Source organism: Necator americanus, chromosome IV (assembly GCF_031761385.1).
Source record: "Necator americanus strain Aroian chromosome IV, whole genome shotgun sequence".
NCBI lineage: Eukaryota > Metazoa > Nematoda > Chromadorea > Rhabditida > Ancylostomatidae > Necator > Necator americanus.
In genome coordinates this window covers 19,420,176-19,436,645 of record NC_087374.1, presented here as the reverse complement: position 1 = coordinate 19,436,645, position 16,470 = coordinate 19,420,176, and the positions used below count along the sequence as shown (strand labels likewise).

The 16,470-nt window shown below is 41.3% G+C and overlaps 2 protein-coding genes across 5 annotated transcripts; one reads left to right on the top strand and one right to left on the bottom strand.

Annotated features, from left to right (window-relative positions):
• Positions 1–84: 84 nt before the first annotated feature.
• On the top strand, positions 85–570 carry RB195_001933 (uncharacterized protein; the record flags this gene model as incomplete). Its single annotated transcript, XM_064198946.1, has 1 exon — positions 85–570. One exon carries the CDS (start codon positions 85–87, stop codon positions 568–570), a length of 486 nt encoding a protein of 161 aa, XP_064054827.1.
• A 675-nt stretch (positions 571–1,245) lies between these two features.
• On the bottom strand, positions 1,246–15,983 carry RB195_001932 (uncharacterized protein; the record flags this gene model as incomplete). Of its 4 annotated transcripts, XM_064198942.1 has the most annotated exons (18): positions 1,442–1,538; positions 3,708–3,813; positions 4,315–4,452; positions 5,569–5,737; positions 9,479–9,581; positions 9,649–9,753; positions 9,848–9,906; positions 10,468–10,507; positions 10,575–10,684; positions 10,754–10,856; positions 10,946–11,103; positions 11,216–11,299; positions 11,355–11,453; positions 11,971–12,548; positions 13,085–13,182; positions 13,239–13,339; positions 13,430–13,588; positions 15,411–15,983. In XM_064198942.1, 18 exons carry the CDS (start codon positions 15,981–15,983, stop codon positions 1,442–1,444), a joined length of 2,880 nt encoding a protein of 959 aa, XP_064054823.1. The 4 variants fall into 4 exon arrangements, with proteins under 4 accessions (XP_064054826.1, XP_064054823.1, XP_064054824.1 ...); XM_064198944.1 differs by lacking the exons at positions 1,442–1,538; positions 3,708–3,813; positions 4,315–4,452 and having other exon boundaries at positions 5,552–5,737; positions 11,971–12,149; positions 12,330–12,548; positions 15,411–15,731; positions 15,789–15,983; XM_064198943.1 differs by lacking the exons at positions 1,442–1,538; positions 3,708–3,813; positions 4,315–4,452 and having other exon boundaries at positions 5,552–5,737; positions 11,971–12,149; positions 12,330–12,548; positions 15,411–15,725; positions 15,789–15,983.
• Positions 15,984–16,470: the final 487 nt, after the last annotated feature.

Sequence of the window (16,470 nt, the reverse complement as noted above, 5' to 3'; positions counted from 1 at the left end):
ACAACACCGTTTGAAGTGGTAACTGGAGTAAGACAAGCGGCGGTGGCAGGACCCTTCCTGTTCAATTTCGCCATCGACGACATTATGCGAAGAACAGTCGACCAGTGTCCTGCCGACATTGTCTTAGCACCATCAGGGTGCCCCTTGACTGACCTCGAGTACGCCGACGATGTTGTTATATTTGCGGAGACCAGTACGAAACTTCAACATGTTGTCAACCTTGTATCGAAGCTGGCTGCAGCCTACGGACTACGCCTACGCCCTGATAAATGCAAGCAGATGTGGATCTCTTCGAGACCTCGAACGGGAATCAGGGTGGACGGACAACCGATGGAACTCGTCGATGAGTTCTGTTACCTGGGCTGTATGCTGAAGAACAACGGCAGCTACGAGAGAGATGTTCAGCAAAGATGCGCTAAGGCCACTTCTGCATTTAACTTCTTAACGAAATGTCTGTGGTCGACCCCCATCACCAACGAAGTCAAGCTGCGAGTCTACCTATCCGCAATTCGCCCCATCATGGTGTACGGAGACTTGCGCAGCACCATCAACAGTTATGGAAAGGCTTGACTGCACGGAACGAAAGCTGCTTAGACGGCTACTTGGCTACTTTTGGCCTAGGGTATGCCACAATGAAGATCTTTACGCAGAAATTGATGTGGTTTACCGGCGGATGACACGTGGAAGATATCAACATCTTGCACCGCCTTCGAAAGCGGCTAAAGTAAATCGTCTTCGCTTCTTTGGTCATATATTAAGGAGACCGGCAGATCGCCTTGTCCAACGAGTTCTGAAGAGTTCGTCGGTTAATACATAGTAAAGTTAAAACAACTCGGAGTGCGGAGCAATTGTGTAGGCGGTTGCGCTTGAAGCGGTGCGGTGGAGCACAGCAGTTAAGATCGCGAGAGGATACCTGCCACCACCGTTCATTGTTGAAGTTCGCAATGGTCTGATCTCGATTCCAGCCGCTATCTCCACCGCGCCGCTCCGAGCGCATTCGCTTACGCAACTGCACCATGTCTTTCTGACCCGACTATACACTGAAGAAGCGATGCCAAGAAAAATTACTCTCGTTGATTAAGCACGAAAACATGAGCATGAGACTGTGTCTATCCTCTACAGAAAGGACACAGATCGCCGTTCGAAATGAACTCACAGAAACGAGAAGAAAAACATTTGGGTTTGCTGATGGACTGTGCCAGCTGTGGGTTGACTTACTTACTTGACTTAATCGGCGGGCTAATGTCATCGCCTGACGCGATTACCCGCATCTTCGCCGAGGTGTGCCGTCCTTGAACACAGCTCTGCCCAACCTTCTCGATCTTCTGCGAGAGCTTGCACAGAATCAATCCATTCGTCGCTATTCCATGTTCTGCGAAACTTTACGTCTCGCCTGAACTGCCTATCCACGCCGAGTGTCCTCCGGTCCTCTTTTACCACCTCAGTCCAGAAAGTTCCGTTTTCGGCCAGGTGGCTTCTTCCAGCTCGAACCCGACGAACCCTTCAGAACTCGTTGGACAAGACGATCTGCCGGTCTCCTTAATATATGACCAAAGAAACGAAGACGATTTACTTTAGCTTTAGCTCACCGAAACAAATGGCAGACATGGAATTTGGTCACAAAAAGCGAGTTCCCTGTCTGACATTTCTACGGGTGGGGCTCAAAATCTTTTTGCTTGTGACACTTCCTGATGTGTTCAGAACGAAGTTGGATGATTCATTGGAGGGACGGTAAAGGTGACTGGTATCAAATGATTAGCATTCTGATCATCTACAATCAACAAGTCTTTTGTATGATACTATTACGCATGGGTCAACTGCTGAGATTCCACTCCGGTAATGAACCCAAGATAGTAGCAGAAGGTTGCAGCGGTTCCGAAAAAAAGCTTTCGACAAAGAGAACAAGTTCCTGTTTTGTCCTATAAAAGATGAAGTTATGAGCTGATGCAGATTTAATCGAAAAAGCATAGATTTAGTTGGAGTTATACAAAGAGTTGAATAAGAGAATTATTATAGATTTCTGACAGAAAAGAAATCAAAGAACGGTTGATACTACAGCGAAATTGAATCTCCAAAGTATAGAGATATGCATCGACGGAAATGTGTTGCCATTCAGAAAGAAAAGAACTCATAATAATAAGTTACTGCGTTGACACACATGAAGTTATTAAAGAAACAGAAGGCGTCAAAACACTAACATTTACACATCAAAACATTTACACATCTAGAAACGATCTAATTAAGTTGTTTGTGGAAACTTGTACAATTTCAGCGGCACCAGTACAAAGAATGATAAACTGTAAGTGATGGCAGTGATCAATCCTTATTGTAATGCGCCACATGCGTTCACTTCAATTCAGAATCTTCCAAAGTTTTTGAACGCTTGTGCAGGCTTACAGTGATTTGAGGTGACTAGCCAATGCGTCAAATCAATGTTTTTATTCCTTCGACAGGTCTGGTACTAATTTATTTACTCCGGAATGATGAAAGGTTTGTTTGGCATTTGGGAACCAACAAACGATCTGCAGTCAGAGCAGAACCTCTTACCGACTGTGCTACACCCGCCCACAAAGAAAGATTTGGGGAGAATAATAAGGAATAAATGAGCAACGAATAGTTAGCAGCGGAGTGCTCATCATCATCGATGTGAACAGCCTCTTTTATGACATGATGAATGTAGAAAATCTATTATGGGGCCATTGAAGTAAGGTAGAATGGCTGCGAGTACCGTTAACATTGCAGGCTCTCAGGATCCCCTTATGCGGTCGCTGGTCCAACAGTACAAGTAGATTTATAAGGAATCTAGTCATGGCGAGTCAGCACGTACGACTGCCCACAAAGTACCGCTAGCGTTGGCAAAACGCACGCGTGCACTGCCAAATGATGAATACCGATGGAACGTTGTGGCATAACAGAAATCAAAAAAGGACAACTTTGCAGATATCATCAATGGATACCGTAACAAAGGATGGTGTGATAGGATCTTACAAACAAAGCGATCTATCTGCCACTAAATACTCGATTATCTTCCGTTACACACGATGACAACTTTAGACTCGCGCACACACACCTTTTCTCAGCGTTGGTGCGACAGAGCGCCGCGAAGTGTTTGCAGGTTCTGAATAGCGGAAACGTTTCTGTTCAAGCCTACAAAACTAGTGTAGTCGAGACGAATCAGGCCTTAATTCTCGGAAGTCAATGCGTTTTTTACGCGTTTTGTTTGCTTATTAACCTCATCTCCGAGAGGAAATTTATTCCCCTCATCAATGTATGAGAAAAATGAATAGTAAATCTTATTTGCAGTATAAGTGGTGGCCGACGAACTTATTGTTTCAGCCAGAGGAAGACGGCCCTGATGAGCCCATAAGAGCTTTTTTTTTGTTCTCTTCCTTTCTTGTAATTCCGCATTAAAATTAAATTGCTTCAACAGCTTTCTTTTCATCACACCAGTGTTCAATTTCCTTTTATGATCACTAGTCGAGTTATAGAATTTTGCTACAATTATGATTACGACAAACTTTGGTCATTCTTAATTGCATTAGAAAAACAAACGAAAACTACTTCAGAAACAAGAAAAAGCCGAGCAACTTATTCGCCCCACCATTCCATCGATCCTACGGTCGCTGGCTTCCTACATTGAAGAAGCAATGCGCCACTCCGAATGCGTTTGACGCCACCATGAACTGGAACGCACTTCAAAAACCCACCGCACAAACAGATAAAAAGGATTGTGTACTACTTTTTGAGCAGAACCAAGATTGCTAGTGATCTTTATTCTGGCTAACGTTTCGGCGTCGTCGCCTTCTTCAGAGCCTGGAAAAATCAAAGACACGTGTAATCTACTCTCTCAAACGCCTCGTCATCCAACAAGATATGACCTAGCAAACAGATTATTCAAAGGCAACGTCAGGAAAGCAGACCACCATAGCGTTCACCCTGATAGCCACAAAATCGTGATGTTAGCGGACCAAAAGTTGTTAGAGTTGCGCCGCTAGTAGTAACTAGTAACGATGCCCCCGCTTCCGACCCCTTAGGTCAAAACCCGCCGAGGTCTTGATATGGCGCCAGCTCGTTGCTCACAGCGATGTATTCTTCTTTACGATTCATGATTGGACTTTTCGCCGTGGTATAAAACTCTTCCAATGTTTTTCGCGCCGGAACATCTGGTTCGCGTGCTAGGATCGTGACAGCTATCTTGAAAGGGGTGTTGTCGTGACACTGTCTGCGATGGGCACTTAAAGGGGATGATGTTTTTGATTTTACGAATCCGTCTAGGTGCTCCTTGACGCGAGATAAAAAAAAAGAACTGCTTACATATGCGAACCAAACCCATCGGATAGGCGAGTTCCTGTTTCGGTCGATAGTTAATCCAGTAGTTAATCAATTTGCGACCTTCCATCAATACAGAACACAATACAGATGCAAAAGGAAGAAGATATTCGATCACATTTTCTGTAAGAGTTTACGTGTGCCTCCAAATGAGCGAGAACTCAGAGAACATGTTGTGCAAATACTCGTTAGAAATGTGTAACGTGAAAATCGAAGCGTTATCGATGTAAGAGCAAACCTGACGCAGTAAGCCATTAAAAGTGCACAAAGTGCAAAAATGAACTAACCTAACTAGACTGACATATTCCATGCTCAAAAAGATCGGTACTTATGCTACCTACACTCCATTGAATGCAAGGCACATGTTAAGCATAAAGGATAAAGTTTCTGGCGTTAATCAATCAGCTTGGGATGCGCAGTTCACTTCAATTCAGAATCGTTTGAGGTTTACGAACGTGTATCTGGCCTATACAATGACTTGCGGTGGCTAGCCGATGTGTCAAGCCAGTGTTTGTCCTCCCATACAAGTCTGGTACCAATTTATCGACCCCGGAGGGATGAAAGGCTTGGTGAGCACTAGGGCGGATTTGAACCTCCGATCGATCGTGCACGAAGCGGAACCTCTCTAACCGCTACAGTACAACCGCCCATACATGGCACATTTTATCAGGAATATTTATCGTATGACTAAATAAAGTTCGTAATAAAAGGTGTCTAATAGAAAAAGATGTTGCAGTATGTCTATAAAATATATCCTTCATAGTAACAAATAAGGTTGGAACGTCCAGTATGAGATGAAGCTTCAATAGCTCAGAGTTGCAGAAAGGTTTCTAAGCAATGAGATTAAAGGTTAAAGCTGATGCAGACGCGTCTTGATTTGTGATTAAGTACGGTGAACTACTTGACTGCTTGGACATACCCAGATTTAAGAAAAAGAGTAAAAAGAGTACCAGGCACTTACTGATGTTATTATCGGACTGCAATAATAGCAAAGGAAACATGAATCAGCAAAATCAAAAAATATTGGTAGAACATCGTCAAAAAGAAATGTAAAGCAAATCCTCAGCTAAAATAGATAAATATTATACTCCACAATTGGAAGCAATGTACATCAAAGGAATTACTCAAATATGAACTGCATACATTTTACTTTTACATTTTACTTTGAGAGATGAAATGTGCATGAGCAGCAGTAAATGTGACAAGGAATGCCTTAATGTGCTCAACGTCTTCCTTTACCTCGAGCAGGGGCGCTCGTAACTTTATCGTACTCGAAATTCAGAGATTTCTTAGCAGTTTTCTCCATGTAAGCTCCTATTTCGAACTTTATACAGCTGAGACGTTTGAGAAACTGCTCCTTGTCCTTGTTTGTCAAGGACATATGGCGCACTTCATCGTCTGATAAAGCCTGTAATACAGAATGTATATTCATAGAGGCGTATCAGAAAAAGTACGTGTAGGAAAATTTGCAGAATTCTTTATCAGTTATTTGTGACTATTAAGAATTAATTCCAAAAATTTGAAGTTGAATGAATAAAAATGTGCGGTAAAGATACTGCACTTCCAGCAAGCTCAAGCAATATTGCAACCAACCCGACTTACTAATAGTTGAACAGAATTAGGAAGGCTGGACAAATAAAAACGGAAGATCGATAGCAATAACACATTCATTTATAAATCGAAAAAAATTGATTGAACGGCCCGCTCTTTCATCGGCGTTTGACACACCCCGCTCAAATTTCAGTTGACTTCTAAGTCCTTAGTGCTTGTGAATTATTAAACTAGTGGCGTGAATATACTGCGCGGTGCAAAATCTTAGGTCCACCCCTGATTTTCCCAATAGTAGCCCAGAAACGGATTGCTAAAGCTAGGCAATACCACCACCTATTTTCCATCTGCGAGAACCTGTATACAAGTACCCTTGCCAGGATATCTGATCAGTGCAGGATGTTACGAACTTTTACTGAGAAATAAACCGGTACAAAATGTTAGGTCCACGTAAGATTTTCCCAAGACCATGGTTTCCCACGCAAAGTTGGGTATAAATAGATCAATAACGCAACGTAAAGAGTAATTTTCTTCGTCTGCTTCAATGGCTAAGTTCACCAAGCTATCTGCTTACGTGGAAGCTGAAGTCAATGCCCTTCACTCAGCCGGTTTTTCAAACAGCAAGATCGCGGCTTAGCTAAGGCGATCTCCTAACTATTACCTGAAGAACACGGAAGCCTACAAAGGAAAAATCACTACCGGGAGCCCAGGAAAGCTATCTAGAAGGGATAGCCTGGTCCGGATGGTTTCCAACAGCGGCGAGTCCGCGAACGTTCTATGCAGCTTGAACCGTTGTCCTCAGATCGCTAATCAAGTTATGAAACGTGCGCGTCGTTTGATTGACCACCATAAGGCTGCTAGGCTTAAGTTCGCACGGGCAAACATGGAACGAATTGGGAAAAGGTGTGATACTATTGCAGCTGATCTAGCATGCAAACAGCAAACATATAATACCGCAAAAAAGAGGAGGGTCAATTGCATAGCTCTAATTAGAGAAGAACGATGAAAGAAGCCAAAAAATCAACATTTTGTTCCTACAATATGGCAATGGAAAGACGCAGGTTCAACACCCCGCTGAGCCAAATTTTTGCTTAAGAGTTAGAAATTTGAAACCACTTCAAAAAGATGAAGACTTTAATTATAGGTAGTTTTCATAAGCTTAAAAGCGGAATTTAATGACTAAAAAAGCTCAGATTCGCTGCATATTGTTAGGTTTGGAAGATCGCGAATGACTTTGTTATAATATTCAGATGTCATAAGACTTTGTCAAAACCCAAAAGAAAAACTTTAGATAGTTTCCCAGACAAGAAGGTCTGTCCTATAAAACGGTTGTTTTTTCCTATTTCCTAGTCTTTTCGAAACTTTGATTGGACGAAGATGGAAAGAATGGCATCTTTCCCATCTTTATCCCATCAAAAATTTGGAAAAACTGCGAAGCCCTGGAAATCGATTGAAATAGCGTCAGATAGAGAAAATCCTCTGACTACAAAATACGGGAAGATATTTTTCTTCGCGAGAAGTTACTGTGAGTTATTTAATTTTATCACACACTTTTTGGCGCGAGTAAAAATTGGGATTTTGGCACGTTTTCTCATTCCTGAAAAAATGGGGCGACGTTTTAGAAAACCGTCTATGTATTTGGGTAGGGGGACTAAGGAAACTCATATGTGTAAAATTCCTCCTTTCCATCTGGTTTTCTCAAAATTTAGATGGGACAAATCCAAAAAAGTCGGAAAATCTTAAATTTTGTCGCATCAAAGTTCCAAGAACATTAAGAGGTGGAAAAAAACAGCTATTTAAGTGTTCTTAAGGACAAACCTTCTTCTCTGAAAAACTACTTTAATTTTTTCTTTTGGTCCTGTTATGACGAAGTTACCAGCGATCTCATAGACTTTACAATATGCACAGAATCTGAGCTGTTTGGCCATTAAATTCCATCAAATCCACTTTTAAACTGTTGAAAACTACGTATAATTAAATTCTTTTTTTTTCATGTAGTTTCAAGTTTCCATCTGTTTTGCAAAAATTTGGCGCGGGGTGTCGATCCAATGTTACATTGTGAACCCGTTGTACATTTTCAAAACAAAATGTTGGGGCTTCCTTACTGTCCTACCCTTGAAATTAAATATAATATTTTGTTTTTATGTAATCATTTGATGTCATTCATTGTTTTGTATTGTTGTTATTTATTCTTTCTAATGCTACGTGATGTTCTCGTTATAATGTTATCCTCCTTTCACTCGTGCCCACCGCTCACTCCCTTAGGAACCCCTTCTCTTGCGACCCATGGATCTACGACCCCGATGGGAAAATCCCATCACAAGTTTGACCCTGGGTGGAAGTTTCATGGTTTGTGCTTTCTTTTCCGGACACGAAGCTATTGTTTTGGAGTTTGTCTTGTGTAAGATGAATAGCGAAGAGTATCAGAAAGTACTTGAAGATCATTAACTCCCGTATTAAGCAAAATTTCGTAGGCGTAACCTAGGTTTTCAACAAATTAATGCGTCCACACAAGTGCCAAAATCAACAGCAAATTGGCGTAATGTGAAAGGAATCAAATTTCTGGAGTGGCCAAGTTGTTCCCCAGATCTTAATCCGATGGAGAACTTGGGGGGGGGGTTCCTTGTACACAAGGTGAATGCAACAGAACTCCTTACTCCTCGGTTTCTGAGCTGAAGGGTGTCATACTTGATGCATGGGCTAGTTTTTAGCAAGTCTTTATTGATAACCTTATCAATAGTGTGCCGAATAGAATTTACGGTGTTGTTTACAACCAAGGCGGTGTAACAAACTACTTAACTTGTTTTTTAGACACTATTTGTATAATAAATTACGGTTTTTATGAAGTGTACCAAAGATTTTAAGTGCCGGAGGCTGTCCACAGACTCGTTGCTATTGGAAGTCATCCGGATCAAGCGACCACTTCTAAATAGCTTTCCTGAGCGCTCGGGAGTGATTTTTCCTTTTAAGCTTCCGTGTTTTTCAGATAGTGGTTGATGCAAGTGGGAGATCGCTTTAGCTGAGCCGCGATCTTGCTGTTTGAAAGACCGGCTGAGTATTGACTTCAGCTTCCACGTAAGCAGATAGCTTGGTGAACTTAGCCATTGAAGCAGACGAAGAAAATTACTCTTTACGTTGCGTTATTGATCTATTTATACCCAACTTTGCGTGGGAAACCATGGTCTTGGGAAAATCTTACGTGGACCTAACATTTTGTACCGGTTTATTTCTCAGTAAAAGTTCGTAACATCCTGCGCTGATCAGGTATCCTGCCTAGGGTACTTGTATACAGGTTCTCGCAGATGGAAAATAGGTGGTGGTATTGCCTAGCTTTAGCAATCCGTTTCTAGGCTGCTATTAGGAAAATCAAGGGTGGACCTATTATTTTGCACCGCATTGTATACAGTCAATAAAGCCGACTGTACGTAGTCAACCCACTAGTTTTGGTTCCTTTAGTAGTCATTTTACCATTGTACTATTTTCTTGGCCAGATGGCCAGCTCCATGTGAAGAAATAAAAAATAAAAAATTTAAAATGTTAAAATTAAATTTAAACAAAATTAAAATAGAGTATTAATGGGAAATCAACTTTTGAAACATACCATCCAACCTATGTTCTTCGTATAGTATTCTGCGAATAGACACATGAACCAACCGCAATCAGAATTGTTTGTTTGGCAAGGAAGTGAATCACAGCGTATAAGACTGAACCAACTGGTCAACGAACGAGTAAAAGTTGTTTTTAAAAAAAGTCCAGAGAAGGAACACTAACGTAAAATCCTTCAAACGACGAGGCTTAGCTAAGGTAACCAATGCAGCCCTTATAGCAGTAGCGATATGGCGATAAATATTGTGCGATATTCTAGTTAACACGTCTCTGAATTATATCGTTTGAATTGAATTAAAATTGTTCCAGTTAAATTCCCTGTCAATATTTATGGTGCACAGGGATAAACAGAAAAGAAGCTCACTTGTTAATAGGATCGTTGAACTTGCTGTCCACGAGCACCAGACGACCACTAACTGAATTCTTAAAGAAAAACCTATGAGCGAAATTTTCTTTCTGTATAGATTTTGCTTAAAGAGACTTGGCCAACCACTGAGCCGTCACTTGACGGCTCGCATTCGAATTTCCACCCCACCTCCAGATCGCCTCAACTGCACCAATACCTCAGATCGATCTTAGACGAGAAAAAAATGAACGTGAGATATGCTGCGGCGGTCATAGATACAAACCATCATAGTGGAGTAGTATAGCAAGGGAACTTGCTCGTAATTCGGAAGTGAGCACTTGAATTTACAACTACGCATCAAAAAAAGAAAATCCAGTGTAAGTTTATAATTTACCCGTGGTTGAATCCATTAATTCAATCAAAAATGACAACTGTTGAGCTAATCAATTTCAAAATGAAGCTCCGGACCGTAGCATTTCTCTTTTGAAAAAATCATCAGTAGTAGGACTAGAACAGACACCTGATCATCAATTCGGAAGCAAACAGCTAAACTGGAATCAAAGAATAGGAGTTCTCAAGAATCCTCCAGACAGTTGTTTTTATTTACTTACTTCTAACTAATTTTCTTTTCAACGAACCTCACCACCTCCAGGAAATATCTGGAGCAACCCCAACATCCTGAAAACAAGATAATAAACCATACTGCAATTCGAATACATTAAAGCACATTGAAAGGGAAGCATACCAATGATTGTCCCAAAACAGCGGTATCACTACCAGCTCAAACTGAATGAGGCTCATCACAAAAGGATGCAGCTGCTTCTTTTTCCTTCTACTACCGAATGCATTTATGGCCTATGTATATGAACAATAATAATAAGATATTCCAATCCATCTTTTATAGTCTATCTCATCCAACCTTACCTCCTCCCGAGTAATCTCGTTATCAAAATAACGATGAAACTGGCTCTCACATTTCCTTCTAATAAATCCATAATTTTCGCTATCGAGGAAGCATATCTTGTCTCTGGAGCGAGAACAAAGTAAAGATGCCTCTAAGTATATCATGAGTAATTTCGAGTTTTGGAAATTACTGTGCATCAGTTCGAAACTTACTTTCTGAATTCATTATTCAGTATAACATAAGGAATGTAATGTTGGAAGTAAAAAGTGGCTAGCGATCCAGTCATAAAGGCGCCCTTTTGCATGCACTGTCTCACAGCCCCTACATCCACAGTGATATCTCCATCAAATTTCAAAGAAGAGAGTTCAGCCTGAAGATCTAAATCGAATTCCAAAACTTGATACTCAGGTAGAAGAACGAAAACCACTATTCCACAACAAGAAGAAATTATCATTCATTCTTTAAGAGAACATAATGTCAACCTTTTCAAAGTCATCATCCTCTAATGTCAACGCTTCTTGTGCATTTTCAAAGGATTTAGGAAGCAGCGGTTTCTGTCCATCAGTCTAAATAGAAAATAATTGAAATTAAGCGTGAGTAGAAGAACGAAGACTGCAGCACCTGTACTTCAGAAGAGTCATCAAGCGCCAAAAAATCCTCCGGAAAGTCAATGACTTGTGAATCCGAACAAGTGAATGTTCTCAGATACTCCGCAGCACTCTAGAGTACTGGGTTAGGAGAAGCTATGTTGAAAGAGTGGCATTAAAACTAACCAAAATTAACCATTTCAGCACAAAATACGCGACTGATAAGGACTAACAACAGAGTGAGTCAACTCGTTCTGAGTATGCAAAACGAAATCATTTTTCTGCCAAATTCATAATTTGTAATAGAATAGGGTCAACCATAGTGAATAGGGTAAACCATGGTATGGAAGAAGGGGACGTTTTTCTGGCCAATTCATAAAGTATGATAAAATAAATTGCAAGCAGGAAAAGTATGAGAAAGTATGGGAGCAAACAGAATATAACAACTGAATATAAGGCATATTAACCTGATTTCACTATATTTTGAAGACTATTCGATATGCTCCGGTGTTTATCAGGCACACTTGCATAAACGTCTTCTTAGGACTGGATCGTAATTTCACTTGAATTTCTAATATACGTTAGTACTCAGAAACAAGCATTTCTCTTTCTTTTCTTGCACAATATATCGTGTAACGTGCAATGCTTACCAATCGCGAGTCAGAAGAAATATAGTGACCAATGTTTGAGGGCGATTCGATAATGTCTTTCGTCAGGTCGTCACCGGCATCAGACAGGAGAGATGTAAGTTCTCGGTGAACCTCATAACAATCGCCGTTATAACTTTCAGCCGAATTACTCCATCCTTCCTTATTAGCTTGCTCACACACTAAAGATGAAGTTCCGTCAACTACTTCCTGATTACTGACCGTAGTGACTGCTTCTTCTCCACATTGGACAGAGATCAAGTCTTCATCAGGGTACGCTATATTCATGTTTTCTTGGACAATAACTGTTGGAAAAGGATTTTGTGGTAAAACATTCGCATCAGAACAAGAATCGGCTGTACTTCCTGTGCGTCCAGTAATACTACAGAAGTAGTTGTCTCCTGCTTCTATCGACAGATCGTTTTGTTCAATGTTGTCTCCAGCACTTTCTGGGGCGATACGGTCGTGCAGCCTTTCATAATTTTTCTTCCTCCCTTCTACCTTCTCCAGGAATCGAGCGTACCTCGCAACAAGAACAGCACTTTGTACGAGACGTCCATTCTGTCGCAAATTTGCAAAAGCTGAAAACACAAATATTCACGCTAGAAAATGAATGAGTCTTCAAAATGAAATACCAAAAAATACCACCACATGAATCTACTCATGACAGAGAATGTCTGAGTTATGAATAAAACAAGTAAATTTATGAAAAAAAAGAAAAAGAAAATGTGATAGGAATCTACGTAGCTACTATCTCTTTAAAATTAAAGAGAAAAGCAATCAGGATCGAACACATACACAAGGATTTTGTTCTGCTCAAAAGTTACCAAAATAAAAAACAATCTCACTAGGTACGAAGCTCTACGCCTAATCATCAAAATTCTCAAAACACCCAGCGATCAAACGTACTACAAGAGATGTTCCACGCCGCACTGTCAGCGTGGACTAGTCAATTAGTTATCATTACTTCAACCTGCATCCCGCTATAATGTGATTTTTGCCTTCGCAAACTCTTTAACTACGAAAGTTAGATTTTCAAGGTTTTCTCTCGTTCGCTTATTTCAGAGTATTGTTTTAATAAGCAGGCAACAGAGCACATGAACTGAAGCGAACGAACCATAGTATTTTAGCTTGGACCCGAAGAAATTCGTCAGCTTTGACTTGAAGACTTCGTCATGTCCGAGCAAATTAATGGAGAAAACAAGGTCGTAACTTCTAAAATACTAGACATGAAATAGTTCAACTGCCAATAACTGCGTCGCTACACTTACTTGATCCGCTCGACCCATTGCAGGCCAGGATGCAGGGCTTCACGTCCGAGTTCATTCAAGGAAACCGCAAGCACATACATACTTGATGAGCATTTTCCAAGCTAAAGTAGGTTCCTGGCTTAATGTACTAATTTTGGAAAGGTTTTGCATATACAACTTCACGAAAAGCAACATAAAGAGAAGTGTTTCACCATAACATGTTTAATATGGGTGTCTACGATATACACAGAAGCACGTGTAGTGTTTTTGTTACGATCCTGCAGAACAACGATGAACACGACGCAACCTTTCGAAATTTGGAGATCGCTGAGCGGTTTAAACCCTGACTCGCCGATCAAAATAGCCACGGTCTAAAAGGAAAGAAGTGAATTCTGTACAATTTATTAAACCAAATAGTAATACACTAAAAGTGTTCTCTTTTATCCTTTTCCAACACAAGCCATAAATTAAACTTCAAAATATGTGGATGGTGAGCTGCACGTTACCCTAACGATTAAGGGAACAAAAATGCTTTGAGTACGGCCAACATTTAACTAGAACAGCTACACAACTAAGTCGTATGCACTACAACCATGGATTAGCAGCAATCTACAGCTACGCATAATGAGGTCAAAACGATATGAAGCAAGGTGTAATTGCGTACACTGCTTCTCTCGAGGCGGTTCGGTGCAGGATAGCGGTTAGGAGCGTACTGGAGCCCTTGCTGGCACCACATATCGCTGCAGTTTGCGATGGTCTCACCTCGGTCCCAACTGCTGCCTCCACTGGGCCCGTTTCGAGCGCGTTTTGAACCAACTATATATAATCGGGTCAAAACATGAAGCACGGTGCATTTGCGTACGCGATCGAAAGGAGGAGGCAGCAGTTAGGACCAAGGTAGGACCATCGCAAACTGCAGCGATGGGTGGTGCCAGCAAGGGTTCCAGTACGCTCATAACTGCTATGCTCCACCGCACCGCCTCGAGGGAAGCCGCATACGCAATTGCGTACGTGCTTAAAGGCATCACTCCACGAATCTGAGGTGGTACCGATTTCAGGTGGAGTATTCGTATACGAGATAGAAAATTATGGAGAGGGGGGTGATTCCGTTCATTTCTTCCTAATTGCCGTAAAAAACGGCCCGGAAGATACGGCTTCGGGCATTTTGGAGCACTATTTTCTACAAAGAATTCGACTGGAGCGCGACAGCCTTGTGCACGCGCCGCATCTCCCGGGCTGTTTTTTTTACAGCAATTAGGAAGAAATGGACGGAATCACCCCCTCTCCATAATCTACTATCCCGTATACGAATACTCCACCTGAAATCTGTACCACCTCGGATTCGTGAGGTGATGCCTTTAATGTCGTTTTGACCCTACTGTACGTACTCAGAACCAAAAAATGGTCCCAAGTACGTATCTGCAGCAACAGATGCTACTTTCATTTACTCTACCAGGTTAAAATGTAGTGTCTGGAAGGGACATCTCAGTGGCTCCCTTATTTCTAGACGCTCTATCTTACTTCTCTTTGTAACTTTATCTTACATATCATAGATCCTTTAAGACTAATGCTTAAGGAATAGGGGCCCGATTTAGTTATCTACTTCCAGAAATAACGGCGCCACCGACTGCCCTCTCACCCCCACCCAACTACATTTTACCTCCGACCATTAACGCAGCTTTCATTTATTCTCGAAACTCATTTCGTTCCGTTTATCTCAATTTGAAACTTTTTGCTTGGAGATAAGTGATACTATTGTTACAAAAGCAAAGAAAAAAAACAAAGGTGCGGTTTGCGTTACTGCGATTTCACTTTGGGCTGGTGATGACTTCGGCTACAGCCGGGTCCAAAAGAAATGAACGCGCAGTTGCGCTCAAAGCAGGGTGGTAGAGCTAGCGGTTGGGATCGAGGTAGACCATCGTTAGCTTCACTTCATTCACAGCGAAGAGTGTTGCGAGCGAGGGTCCCCCTCCATCCGAATTGGTACGGTTCACCTCTAAAACAAAGAATAATGTAGTTGTACTGTCTCATTTCTATGAGACTCGGGTGGATACTATTATCTTCACAATTTACGTTCTCTTCGAACACAACCATCTCACAAAGAAATGAGAAACCAGTTAATCTGTATGAAAGAAAGGAAAAGTGAAAGAGAAATTCAGATACAAGCATAGGGAACAAAAAGAGTGGACTTACCCGAACGCAGAGCCAATCGCAGTCGTCAATCCCGTACTGGTAAACGGACCCTACGTCATCCACAGCTTTGGAAGGAAGAGTGAATGTCGCAGGCAGGTTCGTTCGTTGGGGATTTGGAGAATAAGCTAGCGGTGGCGGTTTTTCTTCAGTCGTCACTCTCGTCCCAGACTTTGAATGGGCTATATAACCTCGAGAATACATTCGATTACCGTTAGCTATTGCAGAATAATTGCAAGAAATTTGACCAGGTGAAGCAGGAATGTAAGTAACAGGGCAATATGGATACTGAATAGGCATCTGGGTGCTTCCTTGCATCTGAATCTGTCCAGGATGTATGTAAGGTTGGAACTGTTGCCTTGGAAACATTATTTTCGGTACCGTTGATAGCTGGTGTTGATCTACAACCATTCGCTGACTTTCTTGAACTGATGTCATGACCTTGGGTCCATTGGACGGTTGATATGCCACTGGGTGCTGCATAGGACCAATCCTTCCTGCTTGGTTAGCATCAACATCCACGTTGTTATAAAAGTGATTGATATCTTGTGGATGACCGCTATGATTCATCGACATCTGAAAACAATATTGGTTGCCAAAAATGATGGTTCTGTTTGGCAATCTCTAAAGCAGTTAACTCTTTCGTATCGTTTATTAACTGCTAGAACTGCTCATGGAAATAATAAAGTGCGAACGAGAAGAACTCCCCAAAAAGCACTAGTACCACCATTATGAAGCCGGCTCCTTACATTATTACCGTTTTATAAAAATGAGTGTCTCCGGCTGTAACAAGTGGTTTGAAAAAGATTAAATCATTTCTATGCCACTTCCGTACTACTTGGAATGAGTAAAGCGTAGGTGTGCATATAATGGGAGGTGATGCTTTGGATGGTGTTGATCATCTAAAATAATGGTAAGCAATAAATTCCAAATTCAATTCACTTTCAACATAACCCAAGTACAACCATTTTTCTCATGATAGAATTTTTTGGCAAAATTCTAACTACATACAAAAAATAATAACGGACAAATTGTTCATATTGGAAGTCAATATCAAGGCGCA